The 14,079-nt window shown below is 36.9% G+C and overlaps 1 protein-coding gene across 3 annotated transcripts in view; it reads left to right on the plus strand.

The window, feature by feature from the left end:
• The window catches only part of FNIP2 (folliculin interacting protein 2), a 65,852-nt gene extending 61,515 nt beyond the window's left edge, over positions 1 to 4,337 (plus strand). For all 3 annotated transcript variants that reach the window (XM_081959650.1, XM_081959651.1, XM_081959649.1), the window contains 2 exons: positions 66 to 181; positions 3,979 to 4,337. In XM_081959650.1, the coding sequence (XP_081815776.1) occupies positions 66 to 181; positions 3,979 to 4,057 (195 nt within the window). In that variant the 3' untranslated portion in view covers positions 4,058 to 4,337. The remainder of the gene's footprint in view (positions 1 to 65; positions 182 to 3,978) is intronic.
• Positions 4,338 to 14,079: the final 9,742 nt, after the last annotated feature.

Below are 14,079 nucleotides of genomic sequence, written 5' to 3' on the forward strand. Positions count from 1 at the left end.
TAAGTTGCACACTTTATTATAAACTATTTGATTTTATCTCTCTGGGTTTCTCCTTCCGCTTACAGTGTATAATGCACCTTGAGGATCGCCTACAGGAAATGTACCATAAAAGCACAATGCTATCTAAATATTTGCGAGGACAAACAAGAGTTCATGTGAAAGAGCTTGGAGTGGTATTGGGGTGAGTGCTGCTAAAGTTAAAACCTAAGGCTGTTGTTTCTACTCATCTTTCACTCAATATTCAAGATACATGGTTTTATCTTGTGCCAGCTTTTCTGTGAAAGTATTTGTGTGTGTGTGTGTGTGTGTGTGTGTTGCATTGACCATCTGTAAATCAAACTTACCTATTATATTAAATGAAATTTCTAGTCTTCCTTTACTTTCTGAACAAAATGAAATTTTAAAAGGCAGATGCTCTCAAGGACTCTCTCATATGCAAAGGACTCTATCAATATTGAATTTAGGAAGGAGTTGCCTGTGAATGACCAACAAGTCCACTGCAGAACAGGTGACTTTCAGCTCTGAAGATGCCAGCCACAATTGTTGGCAGAACATCAGGAAACCAAATAATTAGATCACAGACTATTAATCTGAAAGCTCATGTCCACTGGAGGGTCCCATTATTTATAATAAACATATTGGTCAGTACTGTTCATGCAAGGCAATAAGTCTAACCAATTAAAATATAAAAATTAAACAATGGATTGAGAAGGGGAAATGTATCAATTTTAATTATTTCTGTGTTTAAGATAAGGGTATCTTGTTTTAAGCATGTCAGGAGATGTAGGTGTAGTGTAATAATAGTAATAATTGCTGCATTTTTATTTCTGAATAGTTAAAATTAAAAAAGGGGAGAATGTTCTTTTCCTTGCCCTAAGAGCATCTTGGAGTAATAATTTTAATCATGGTTACAAACAAGATATTTTCAATGCAATAGAGGATCAACAATTGGTCTTCAGGTTTCCCTCCTGGCAGGGAAGATTGCAAACTGCTGCCACCTGCCAAAATTTTTCCTTCCCTTCCATGTATTTTTTTTTTTTTGGGGGGGGGGTGGCAGAAATTTTTTGTCAGGCTACAGAAAAGAAGATCTTCAGGATCCCTGCCAAGCACCTGAATTTCCTGCTGCACATGAAGAGCAGAGGAATTCCTACATTGGGCTGCAGAAATGAAGGAAGGATTGTGAAGATCTGAGCTTTGTTTCTCCAGCCCAGTGCATATATTCCCTTCCACGCAGAGGCAAGGGAAACTCCACCAAGGGGCTGCCGAAATGAAGTTTCAATCCCCCAAATCTGAGCTTCATTTCTGCAGCCCACCACAAGAGGTCGAGCTGTCTTCCCTCTTTTAGCAGGCAGGTCTTTTACTCTGCCCCTTTAATGACTCATGCAATCATTCAACGACTGCAGCTGGGAGAGATGGGATTGCGGTCATTTGGCAAAGCAGTTATGTGGGTGTCTCATAACTATTCAATGACCAAAAATCTGGTTCCAATTATGGTCATAAGTTGAGGACTAGTTGTACTATCCTTAATAGCCTGTCAGCATTCCCACAAAAATCCAGTGTGTTAGGCTAATTGCTATTGCTATTTTAAAGGCATTTTCACAAGAAAAAGTTTTTATTCTGGGTGGTTTTTTTACACCATGTCCCCTTTATGTCTAATTTTTTCTTGGATCACAGTTTTGCTAAGCTTTTTGCTTTTAAGTTAAAATTATTTAAAATAACTTTCCCTTCCCTTCAAATCTAAAAAAAAATGCATTCACCATGAGTCTTTGATTTTTACTGCTGTGTGGAATATTTTTCTTAGGTTATAAAGTAATTAAGTTTAAAGGTGTTTAAGAAAGACTTTTGCCAATCAAAAGTCAATTAATTTAATTGCCAATCAATAAAGGCTGCACAGCACTTATAAACCTTTGACTCCCAAGCTGCTCAACTTGCTATTGACCACAAGTAGCTGAACTCCTGTGGCCTCCTCACATGGAGCAGCTCTTTCAGAGCACAAATAGATTATTCCAGTGGTCTCTCCTTCCTCTGAAGAGATTTTCATCAGCCGGAACTTGTCTGGCAATTCCACTACAATGCCATTCCCACTTCCCCATCCCCATAGGGATGTTTAATCTGCCATCAGTCCTTCCTTGGAAGCCCAACCTGTACTTGACCTTTAAATAGTGTCCCAGAAGGCTGCTCTCACCACCACCACCACCATAAAAAAGTGACTGGTGCCAGTATAAATGCTTCATTCATGTCCGAAGCATTTTCAAAGACATATAATATTCAATATTGAGCAAATAAAATAGATATAAAATAGATCATAAAAGTACAGCATGTGTAAAAAGTATGTAATATAAATAGGATTAAAACTAAATGACATTAGCCCAGTATTGGGCCATCTCAACAGTATTTCCTCTCATCAACAGGAAGTCTTCCTCCCATACATAAATCCTAAACTTGACTTATTTTTAATTTAGTTAAAAGTATAATAAGTTAATGGAGCACAATTATTGTGATCACTGCCTGTGCGTTTAATTCCCAAGCACATTAAAAGCAACAATTTGGCAACAGAAGCATAAACAGAATCAGTGGTTTGGGAGTGGACTCCAAGATGTCTGTTCCTGATTTAAAGGGTCAATATGATTTCTATTTTTCCCCAGTATGTCTTCTCTACTCTATTACTGATACAGAGATTATCAATGATGTCATTTGAAAATTTCAATTTCAATTTCAATTTATTTGTGCTTCTAGACCGCCCCCTCTCCCAGAAGGGACTCGGGGCGGTGTACAGTCCATAGAGAATATCACAAAAATACAATAAAAAATTAAATATGTACAGTTTGGAGGAGGTTAAAATGCAATTAAAAGAACTGTACAAAGCTAAATAAATATAATTTTTTTAAAATCCCTAAAACAGACACAACAGATTAAAAAACCCTAAGATAACCAGATAATAATACATTTGCCAGGAGGGACAGTTGTAATTATGCCAGGCCTGCTAATCGGAACAGGTGAGTCTTCAATTTTTGCCGGAAGGAGCAGAGGTCAGAAGTGGTTCTAATGTCGGGGGGGAGGTCATTCCAGAGGGTTGGGCCCATCACAGAGAAGGCCCTACTCCTTGGTGTCGCCCGTTGGCATTGCCTAGTGGACGGCACCAGGAGAAGTCCCTCCCTGTGTGAGCGAATTGGCCGCAGGGATGTATGTGGGAGGATGCGATCCCGCAAGTAACTAGGTCCCGTGCCATGGAGCGCTTTAAAGATGGTAATCAGCACCTTGAAACGCACCCGAAAAACCACAGGTAGCCAGTGCAGCTCGCGCAGGAGAGGTGTTACGTGGGAGTACCTCGTACTCCCCATCACAGCCCACGCGGCTGCGTTCTGAACCAACTGCAGTCTCCGGGCGCGTCCCAAGGGAAGCCCCATGTAGAGAGCGTTGCAGTAATCCAGGCGGGACGTCACCAGCGCATGAGTGACTGTGCGTAAGGCATCCCGGTCCAGTAGGGGGCGCAATTGGCGCACCAGGCGAACCTGGTGGAACGCCCCCCTCGCCACGGCTGCCACATGGTCATCCATTGACAGCCGGGCATCAAGGAGGACGCCCAAATTGCGCGCCTTAGAAAAGCCTTAGAACAGTGGTCCCGAAACCTTTCTGGCTCCGCAGGCCGGCAATGGCAGGAGGGGGATGCCGGAGGGGATGGTTTTATGTGCCTGCCACTTGCATGGCCCAATTTCTAACGGATCTTGGACCGCGGATTGGGGACCCTTGCCTTAGAACATTTAAACGTGAATATCTTCTTTATTATTTATAGTCCCAGATTAATAAAAATGTGAACATATTATTTGAAGAAAAGACACTCAAAATGTTCAAAAAGGTGAATACATATAGAATGGAAGACTTATTTTTTAAATATGGTGTTACTCGGTTCCAATTCATTGGATGCTTAAATAACTTTATGTGCCTTAAATATTAACACTTTCTCATTTTCATTTCTAGGATTGAATCCAATGACTTGCCACTGCTAACTGCTATAGCAAGTACTCATTCACCATATGTAGCTCAAATACTCCTTTAAACTGCAGATAAACTCTGTTCTCTCAAAGATTTGGGAGTGAATAATAGACACAAAAGAAGAGAGTTTGTGACAGCAATTCATTACGTCTCATTTGGTTTCCTGCCTTTTATGTGGATATTTTATCAGTGGATTTTTAGTTTACATGATATAAAAGATATTCAGGGTTTTTATATTGTTTATGTATCCTTGTATTTTAATGAATGAATGAAAGGATTAAACATTAATGATGGATACGTTGTTTATGTATAGGAGCTAACTAAACAGACTATCAAAAATACAATTTTCTTCTTTTGCATTTGTCATATTTTTCTGAGTTTCTTCAATAAGGGGTTTTAAGCAAATAGTTTGAAGGTATACTTTCCTTTGTCTATATAAACAAGATGATAAACCAACATATCTGCTTGCACAGAACTGCCTCTCTTCAGAAGAAGCGTTCAGAATTCAGCTACTAGGTAACATTGATTAGCTGGCTAGTTCTTCAAATGGGCAAAGAAAGTCAAAAGTTTTATTCGAAAAAGAAGAGGAGGAGGAGGAAGAAGAAGAAAAAATAATTTTGTGTTATCAGTAGATAAAAGGGGGGGGGATTTATCTGTACATAAAAGTGGGGGAAAACTGCCGTACATGCGCTTCAAATTTGGCTTATTACAAATGCTACCTCTTGAAGGCCTCGTCTTGAATTCTAATTTCTGGGTCATGTGAAAAAGTAGATGAAATGTGGAAATGCTGTGCTACTAGCAAAAATGAAAGTTTAGAAACAATATAGTTATAAACCTGCATAAACTCTGGGTAGTTTATTTTGAATGGTAATTATATAATTGCCCTGATAATTCTAACTAAACTGTATAAACAGGATTCACCTTTAAAGTAAATGATTGAAATGTTCGGAAGAAATTCCAGAGTGGTTAGGTGGGAAGAGAGGTAAATATAATAACAATCACTCAGTAATTAATTAGGATAACTACAGATAAATGAGCAATCCTTTTTATATGTTTTATACTAGGTTTTCAGTGCCTTCTACTGTCCTGAATCTAGAAGAATTTATGAGACCAGGCATATGATATCCATCCCTATTTGTCTAAAGTAATACATGCATCTCTACATTTGTACATCATTGTTTGAAATATAGGGTTTTACTTGGCTTGGGGATAAGAACTATCTAGCCTTTCCATTGTTGTATCCCTCTAGCTAGCCTATCAACATTGCCCTAGTGAAGGATGCTGAAATGTATAATTTAGCTATATGAGAACCATTATGTTCCTATCCCTGTTTTAAGGCATAGGGTTCAGTACAGAAGCTGTAAAGTTAATTGACTACTTTGAATTATCATGGCAAGTTAGCAGGGAATCTTTTAATAAGGATCCCAAATGGTTCAGGGATGAGATTATTTTATTCTTCTAATAACATTTCTGTATTGGACTGACCAATACTACATGAAAGTATAAAGACAACATAAGTAGTGCTGGTAACTTTTGAGGCAAAGTTTATCCATGTAATGACTTAATATTATGCAATTTCCTTGTTTTTCCTTTTTATTTATTGTTCAACTTATCAAACCTTTCATTACATTTAATCCTTTGATATTTTGATATTCCTAATTTATAGCATCTAGACATACAGCATTATTCCCTACATGTTATTTATTATACCTGCTGCAAATCACCCTTTAAAAAAAGAGGAAGAAACATTATATCTTTCTAACTTGAGGCTCCATTATGAAAAGTAAAATACTGGGGCTAGTTTTTAAATTTCGTTACATACCTTTTCAGGATATACATTCTATTTGCATTAATGGTACGTTAACCCAGATATAAGATAATGTTATCTAATAATACATTAGTAGATAAACACTTTTAAAAAAGTATTGGTAGCTTCCATCATATTTAATTGAAAAATAACCTAGATTAGAATTGTGTTTTTAGGGAAAATAAACTTTCCACCTTAAATAATACTACCTCAGTTAAATTGATACTAAGGTGAATCTCAAATTTCTGCTTTTGTTGAAGAATTGTGCTCAAGCATTTGCAGGACAGAAGCTACAGTATGGATGATTTTTATTATTCATGGATGATTTTTATTATTCATGGATGGTTTTTATTAACTTAAGCTTTGGGTTTTTTTTATAGGTTTAAAGTGATAAATGTGCAGGAGAAGACAAACTGACATAATAGAAATAGTATCCGCAATGTAAAAGATTCTCAAGTTTTAAAATGGTATAACAGTATTTTAAATGTAAAACAAAAATAAGCAAACTTGGTAGAGTAAGGGTAGGATTCTGAAAATGGGCCATATAATTTTCAGATATCCATTGGTTATATTTTCCAACGTAAAGCATGGGTGGTTTTTTTAAAAATGGAAGCAGAAAAAAATACTGTTAGCTTATTTTAAAAACGTGGATAAGTTATTTGTAATACAGGTAGTCCTTGACGTACAACCACAACTGAGCCCCAAATTTCTGTTGCTAGGTGAGACATTTGTTAAGTGAGTTTTGCCCATTTTAACAGTAGCACTTAGACTTAGATATTGTTTCATCATGCTCTAAGCAGTTTACAGAGTCAGCCTATTGCCTGCAACAATCTGGGTCCTCCTTTTATTGACCTCGGAAAGAGAGAAGGCTGTCAACCTTGAGCTGGTGAGAATTGAACTGCTGGCACTCAGCCAAACTAGCCTGCGATACTGCATTCTAACTATCGCGCCACCATGGCTCATTTTTACAACTTTTCTTAACACAGTTGTCAAGTGAAGTACTGCAGTTACTAAGCTAGTAACACGGTTGTTAAGTGAATCTGGCTTCTCCATTGACTTTGCTTGTCAGAAAGTCATCACATGACCCCAGGACACTGCAACTGTCATAAATATGAGCTAGTTGCCAAGCGTCCAAATTTTGACCATGAGAACCTGCAGTGGTCATAAATGTGAAAAACAGTCATAGGTCATTTTTATAGGTTATAGGTCACTGACCCATTGTAGCTTTGAAAAGTCACTAAATGAATTGTAAATTGAGGACTGCCTGTATAAATAAATGCATTTAAAATTTTTGTATGTTGACGTCTGATATTTAAAGACTGTGGGAATATTCTGGGAATCTCGTCTGAAATGAGCTGTTCTGGAACTGATAATTGCTGAAGAGGAATGGACTTTTAAAATGCCACCATAAATAGCTCTGTTTTTCCAAGCATAACTACTCTTTCACAAATTGGGTCAATAAACTGGATTCCTTGAGTTAAGTAATACGTTACTTATTAAGGAAAGACACAGAGTTCTATAGGATATCTCCAGAGAAGAGAGTGCAAGCACTACACACGCTTCTTTGATTATAAATGGGCAGTTATCATATGTTAATGGGAGGGTTAGTGCAATAATTTTTATTTGTGAATAAACTACTACTACAATACTATTTCTATTCTGTTCCACTATCCGACTGACAGGATTACTTTGTACCTGCTTCTAACAGAGGTGTGTGGGGAATAGATCCTTCACTTTCTCTAGTTTCATAATTTATGGCAGTCAAGGTAGGAGCTACAGTGTTAGCAAATTAAGAAATGTTACCTTAAGCAAGACTTATGTTTGTAAGTCTTCACTGCTTGATTTCAGTTTGTATCTCCTCAGTGGTTCAGAAGTCAGATTGTAAAGTGCAGATGCAAACTGATCAGAGAAGTGTAGAAAATCAGAAGTGTTCCCATTAAACTGCAAATAGACAAGACTTGAGCTGAGTAATAGTATCTCCTGCTTGACCTTCTCTGAATTGAAAGTGTATTTTTTTTCTCCCATCAGAAGATCTTCAACTGGTTTGTCAAAAATTCTGTGGCAAAAAAGCCCTCTTGATTGTCACAATGGCATGCTAGTCCTGCATAAGCAGGAGAGTATTTGACGGCTACGTTCAACCTAATAGCCACTTGTCTAGTGTAGGATCTCCTGCTTAAGCAGGGGATTGGAATAGAAGACCTCCAAGGTCCCTTCCAGCTCTATTCTGATTGATTAAATCCCCAAGGGCAGTCTGAGATAAGATGTATTAGGAAGAGTAGATGCTGTATGAATGTTCTTAAGCATTGTAGAAAGAATAAATCAAGGCAGGCCAGGTATCTGTGCTCATTTACTAAACACTTCTGCTTATAAGAATGGGAAAGACTAGTTAGCTCTTTTATCAGTTATGTCTTACTGTATGTACTACATTTTAAAATAACTTTATAGATATTTCATGGTGATCATGATTGTTGCCCCTTAAATAATTTGGAAATATGAAACTTGCACTGAATTACAATGACTTAAACATTAAAATCTAATGCTTTATGGGGATTTTAAAAAATATTTTAATAGAGTTCTTTATTGCAAAGTGTGGATTGGACACACATGGAATTTGTCAAGTGAATAAGCTCTCATTGTACGTAAAAGCTATAAGTAATAATCATGATCATAGTCATAAAAATACATTCATAAATCATAAGATACAACACTTAGTTATAGTCATAGGATACTAAATAAGCAATCAATGTAAATCACACTAGGAAACTAAATAAAACAATATAAATTGTAAAGATACAAGCAACAAAGTTATAATCAGAAGTAGAAAAGGAGATAGGTAATAGGAAAGATTTATTATTATTTATTTATTTCTTTGGATTTCTAAACCGCCCCCTCTCCCAAAAAGGGACTCGGGGCGGTGTACAGTCAGATAAAATGCAGATAAAATACAATAATATAAAACAATTAAATACTAAACATTCAGATGGAGGAGATAAGACTGTACAAGAAATAAATATACTATGGAAACCCTAAAAAACATCCCCAATTAAAATACCCAAACCCAATTAAAATATATCCCCGTGAGGCAAAACTAAGAGAGTGCCAGGCCAGCTGATTGAAACAGGTGAGTCTTTAATTTTTGACGGAAGGAGCGGAGGTCGGTGGTGGTTCTGAGAATAATAGTAATACAGCCTTACTTAAATAGCTTGACAGTGTTGTGGGAATTAGTGCTTTAGCAGAGTGATGGCGTGGAGAAAAAAAACTAATGAAACAATGCCTGGAATTGCAATTGCAATGAATATGCTTTGATAGACCTCAGTTTATTAATATTTTTTTTTCTTTAAAACATCTCCATTTAACATATAAACCCTGGAAATCCACAAAGACATGCTGGTCAGTGAATGATCAACAGGTAAAAGTAAGACTTTGTATTATTATTGCATCCATGAAAGAAACTTTCTGAATGAAACTAAGATATGCAATGTGGGATTATGCAGAGAGGGTGGGGGAGCCAGAGCTAAACAGATTGACCAGCAGAGTAAAAAAGCTTTGACCTTCTTGGTGGAGGACATAAGATTAGTTTAATGACATATTAGTAATCTGTATGCTGGGAAACTATCCTTGTTGAGCTCCTGAGCTGCTCCTGAGAGTGGGGATGTTTTGAAGAACTGCAAATAATGAAATGCATATAACCAGCAATTTGCAAGGTTAAGATCTTTAGAAATTAATTGGATTTCTTACATCCAGTGTTACAACAATCTGCCAAAAGTCTACATGATATGGGAATCATGGGTAGAGGATTTCTAATAAAAACAGTACCTTAACTGAGACTAAACTGAGAGAAAAATATATTTTATATATTAAGATATGTTTCAAGCTTTGAGCACTTAAATCTAAGTCTGCTGAATAATTATCACTGTATTTTAAAAGTTCACATGAAATTTTGTTTTTTTTTCTACACTAAATAAATTGTATGGGGTAATTTAGTCCTTAGAATTGATGAGGAAATAGCTATATGAAAGATTTGGATGGATAGGAGTTTTCCTTTGATTTGTTATTAGATAATAATGAGTTCTAATCATTTTCAGTGTTAAAGCAAATATTTTTATTATCCCCTACTAGCTGTATTTACAATCACATTTATTAATATTTTGATTTGGGCTGGGGTTTTTTCTTCCTTATAGACACTTGCATTTTTAGAGTAGATCACTAAATTCTGTAAGACCAAAAGCCCACAATCGGTTATTACAAATATTTGTTAGTATATTGGTTTGATATAAAGTCTGGATGGAATAAAGAACTGGAAACCACTCTATAGTGTAACCTGAATATCAAGATCTCACTAGATTTCAGTTTATGCAGCAAAAAATATTTCAGTTATATTGCATGACATGGGTCCATCCCACTGGGCTTGGCCTGTCCCACCTATGCTGGCAAAGGAGAGATGCTATGGACTCCATTGATCCAACTTTTCTGCCATTGTATCTCTGTCCTGGAACATCTAGCCCCCAATATGAGGTCAGCCTCAACCCTCCTAACCTTTCATAACAGCCTAAAGACCTATCTCTGCCAGTTAGCGGCTCACTGCGGGAGCATCACAGTGGAGGTAGTTGATTGATTAGCAAATATCCCACCTCTTCCTCACCTTGCCCCTGCCCTCACCATCTGTAATTGGGACATAAAGTTAGGTATTAATTTACGTTACCCTGTGGTAAGATGGGAGGCCAATAAATTTTATAAATAAATAAATATTTGACCCCATTGTGTTTGTACAGAAAAGGAATGAGCAAATCATTGTTTTGTTGCAGATGTAGCCAGATTATTGCTTAATTGAAACATGGTTTTCAATGTCCTAAAATTTTTATGTTCTGAGAAGAAATAGATTCAGATATTAATGTGACCTTGGGACAAGATTTAATGCTTCCAGACATTCATATTCTTTTCAACTGTGGCATGAAAATTGTAGTTTCCCTTCATTTGCTGCTAAAAGGCTAGTCCTTTAACATTGGAAAGGGAAGTTTACAGCCCAAATTACTTAGTGGATTGAAGACTTGATACTGATATTACAATAATGAAGCTGCTTAAAGATTTAAATTATATAAGGACACTTAAAATAAAATAAGGTTATTCTTTATTGAAACTTGTTTGTGGATGGATGGATAAAGTGAGAGAGGGAGGGGGGAGAAAGAGATACTTGTGTGTGGGTTTTTTTCCTCTGTTAATTTTTTTTCTTTGTTCTGTTTTTAAAAAGAGAAAGAAAGACCATTCCAGGAAGTGTTTTTGGGTTGCAGCCTAAATGAAAGGTTAAATAATACAATATGTATGAAATTAACATTAATTACCGATATCTTAATAAGGCACCTAATAAGGATGGTAAAATGGATCCTTCGGCTTGAATTTTTAGTTAGGTGGGCACCTCAAATTCCACAGTGCATTCTTGAGTTCCATCAAATTTATTGCTGTATTATTTGTGTATCAGTGTTATATACATAGCTGTGAATAGCTTTTAGATAGGTTTTAAGATTTACTCTGATCTGTCTCAGAGTGGCATAGCAGGTCATAGTTTGGGTAATCATCTTAGTCCAAAATCATAGCAAGAATGGGTCTCTTGATTTACCCATGCTTTGGAAAAAGTGGAATCCGTGAGAAAATGCACATTGACCATTCTTTAAATGAAATAGAATAAAATAAAATGTTAAAAAGTTATGATATTTATGTAGATGCTTTCCAAGCACATCTAAATTATATTAAAGTAACCAAAATATCTTTACAATCCCCAAGGCATGTCACACCTTTTGAACATCCCTAATGTTGGAAGTTGAAAGTTGAAAAATTTGACACCCCTATGAAGCACGCATGTCACTTCTGCCAGCACATCCTGTAAATCTCATGGGAGCAAGTGTTTGCTGGCATGTAATACCAGAAAAAGATGACGCTTTGTGGAATTGTTGACAGGTGCAATATATGTGCCCATATGTGTTCTAAATCATCTTTTCCCTTCAAATGAGAATTGTGCACACATTCAAAAGCAGAACAGAATGACTGTAATTGTGAGACTGCTGAAGGTTTTGATTGTCTTCTGTTTGGTTCATTGAAACCTTGCATTTGAAATAATTTCAATATAAAGAAAGAATGAAGTTGTATTTGAATCTTAACATGCATATAAAGTTCTACAAGGAACCCAACAGTTATGATCAAATAATCACCTAGGTAATAATTTTCTTTTTAATTTGTATTAATAGTAGACATGTTTACTGGGAATGGACAAGGAGAACAAAAGCTTCTCCACTCTCTGTGAACAGTGAAAACTGGATGATAGATAGTAATAGAATTCAATAGAAAAACATAGGAGAATTACCGCTACCCCAACTTTATGAGCAGATAATATTTGCTTTAAAAAAGACTGGTATATTTTATCCTAAGAAGTGGTTACTAATGACGTGATCCTAATAAGAGATGGTAGCATTGTTTATTATTCCCTGGGATAATTAGGGTAGATTTTTGGTTGTTATTGTTGGAGGGGGGGAGGTTGCTATTAGTAATCTTTCCCAAAATCTTTCTCATTTTCAAATATTGTAGTGGAACTAGAAAAAAGGCCTCTTGAGATATTCTTAATCCCTGTTGTAAAGAACAAAGTGCTAATTCTGCTTTTTACAATAAACCTGCACTTGCTCTCTTAATAATTTTCTAGCCAACTAATGAAATTCATGGTCGCAGTTTACTGTTTACTTTCTATGTTGCTTCATGCAGCAAATTCAGCAGAATTCTTCCTCTAAATCTACAAGATAAGCAGTAAGCAATTATTTGGCTTGAAAACAAGAATAAGCTTCTTGTTTATTCAGCGTCTATAGCTTTTGCAAGTTGCTTTTATGAACAAATACTCTTCCCACCTGCCAAAGCAGTAAAACTTAGTCTAATTAAAAGTGTTTATAATTTTTAACTAAAAAAAAATAGAACACTTTATTGCCACATCATTATATTTGCCTTTTTTCCAAATTGTTTTGCATATTATCAAGCTGCATTATATGCCACACAAATCTGAAAGTTCATATTTAGGCGTATAAAAAATTGTAACTGTACACATGTGTAAAAGGACATTCCTTATATATGTCTGCATAAATGGAGAAAGCCTTTATTTACATTATTGGTTCTATCACACAAACATAATTTGGGTTATTATGGGAAAAACAGAAGGAGAATTATTTTTATCACTTGCCGTATATATAAATGAAGGTGGGATAAAAATGAAATAAATAAACCTTGGCTAATAATACCACTGTGAGCAGCTCAGGATTATAGGTAGTTCTCAACTTACAACTGTTTATTGAACAATAGTTCAAAGTTACAGCGGTTGTAGAAAAGAATTCCTGAAAACTGCTGCAAATATCATACGAGTTCCACAATTGCATGTATGCAATTCTTCTTGCATATTGCAGCCTCCATGTTTACAGTAAAGAAAGGAAAAAATACAAAACAAGATGCATTTCTAAGTTTTGTTTCGAAGAAGCCATAATTATCACTATCATAGAGCAGTGATGGCTAACCTTTTTCTAAAGGTGTGGCAAAAATGTGTGTGCATGCGCTAGCGCGTGCGCCCACCCATCTGCACGTGTGTGCACGACCCCCCACCTGCATGAGCGACTCCAACCTGCAAATGTGTGACCGACTCCCGTGTGGAGGAGGGGGAATTGTCACCCTTCCCAGGCTCCAGAGGCTTTCCTCAAGCCTGGGGAGGGCAAAAACGGCCTCCCCGGCCGCCAGAGGGCCAGGTGAGTCTGTTTTCACCCTCCCTAAGCCTCAGGAAAGCCTCTGGAGCCTGGAGAGGGTGAAAAACAGCCCAACGACCCAACCGGAAGTTTTGGAACAAATTTCCGGTTGTCCCGTTCGGTCTCTTTTATGCCCTCTCTAGGCTCCAGAGGTTTTCCTGAAGCCTGGGGAGAGTGAAAACGGCTTCCCCCGGCTCTCCAGAAGGCCAAAAATCAGCTGGCTGAGGGCTGCCATGACGGCAAATATTGCTCAGATGGCATGCGTGCCATAGGTTCGCCATCATGGTCAAAGAGCCTCGGTAGCGCAGTGGTTAGAGTACAGTACGGCAGGCTATTTGTACTGACTGCTGGCTGCTGCAATTTGGCAGTTCAAATCCCACCAGGCTCAAGGTTGACTCAGCCTTCATCCTTACGAGGTGGGTAAAATGAGAACCCAAATTGTTGGGGGCTATATGCTGACTGTAAACAGCTTAGAGAGGGCTGTAAAGTGGTATATAAATCTAATTGTTACCATTA

The sequence above is a fragment of the Natrix helvetica genome (assembly GCF_964273705.1).
Source record: "Natrix helvetica genome assembly, chromosome: 7".
NCBI lineage: Eukaryota > Metazoa > Chordata > Lepidosauria > Squamata > Natricidae > Natrix > Natrix helvetica.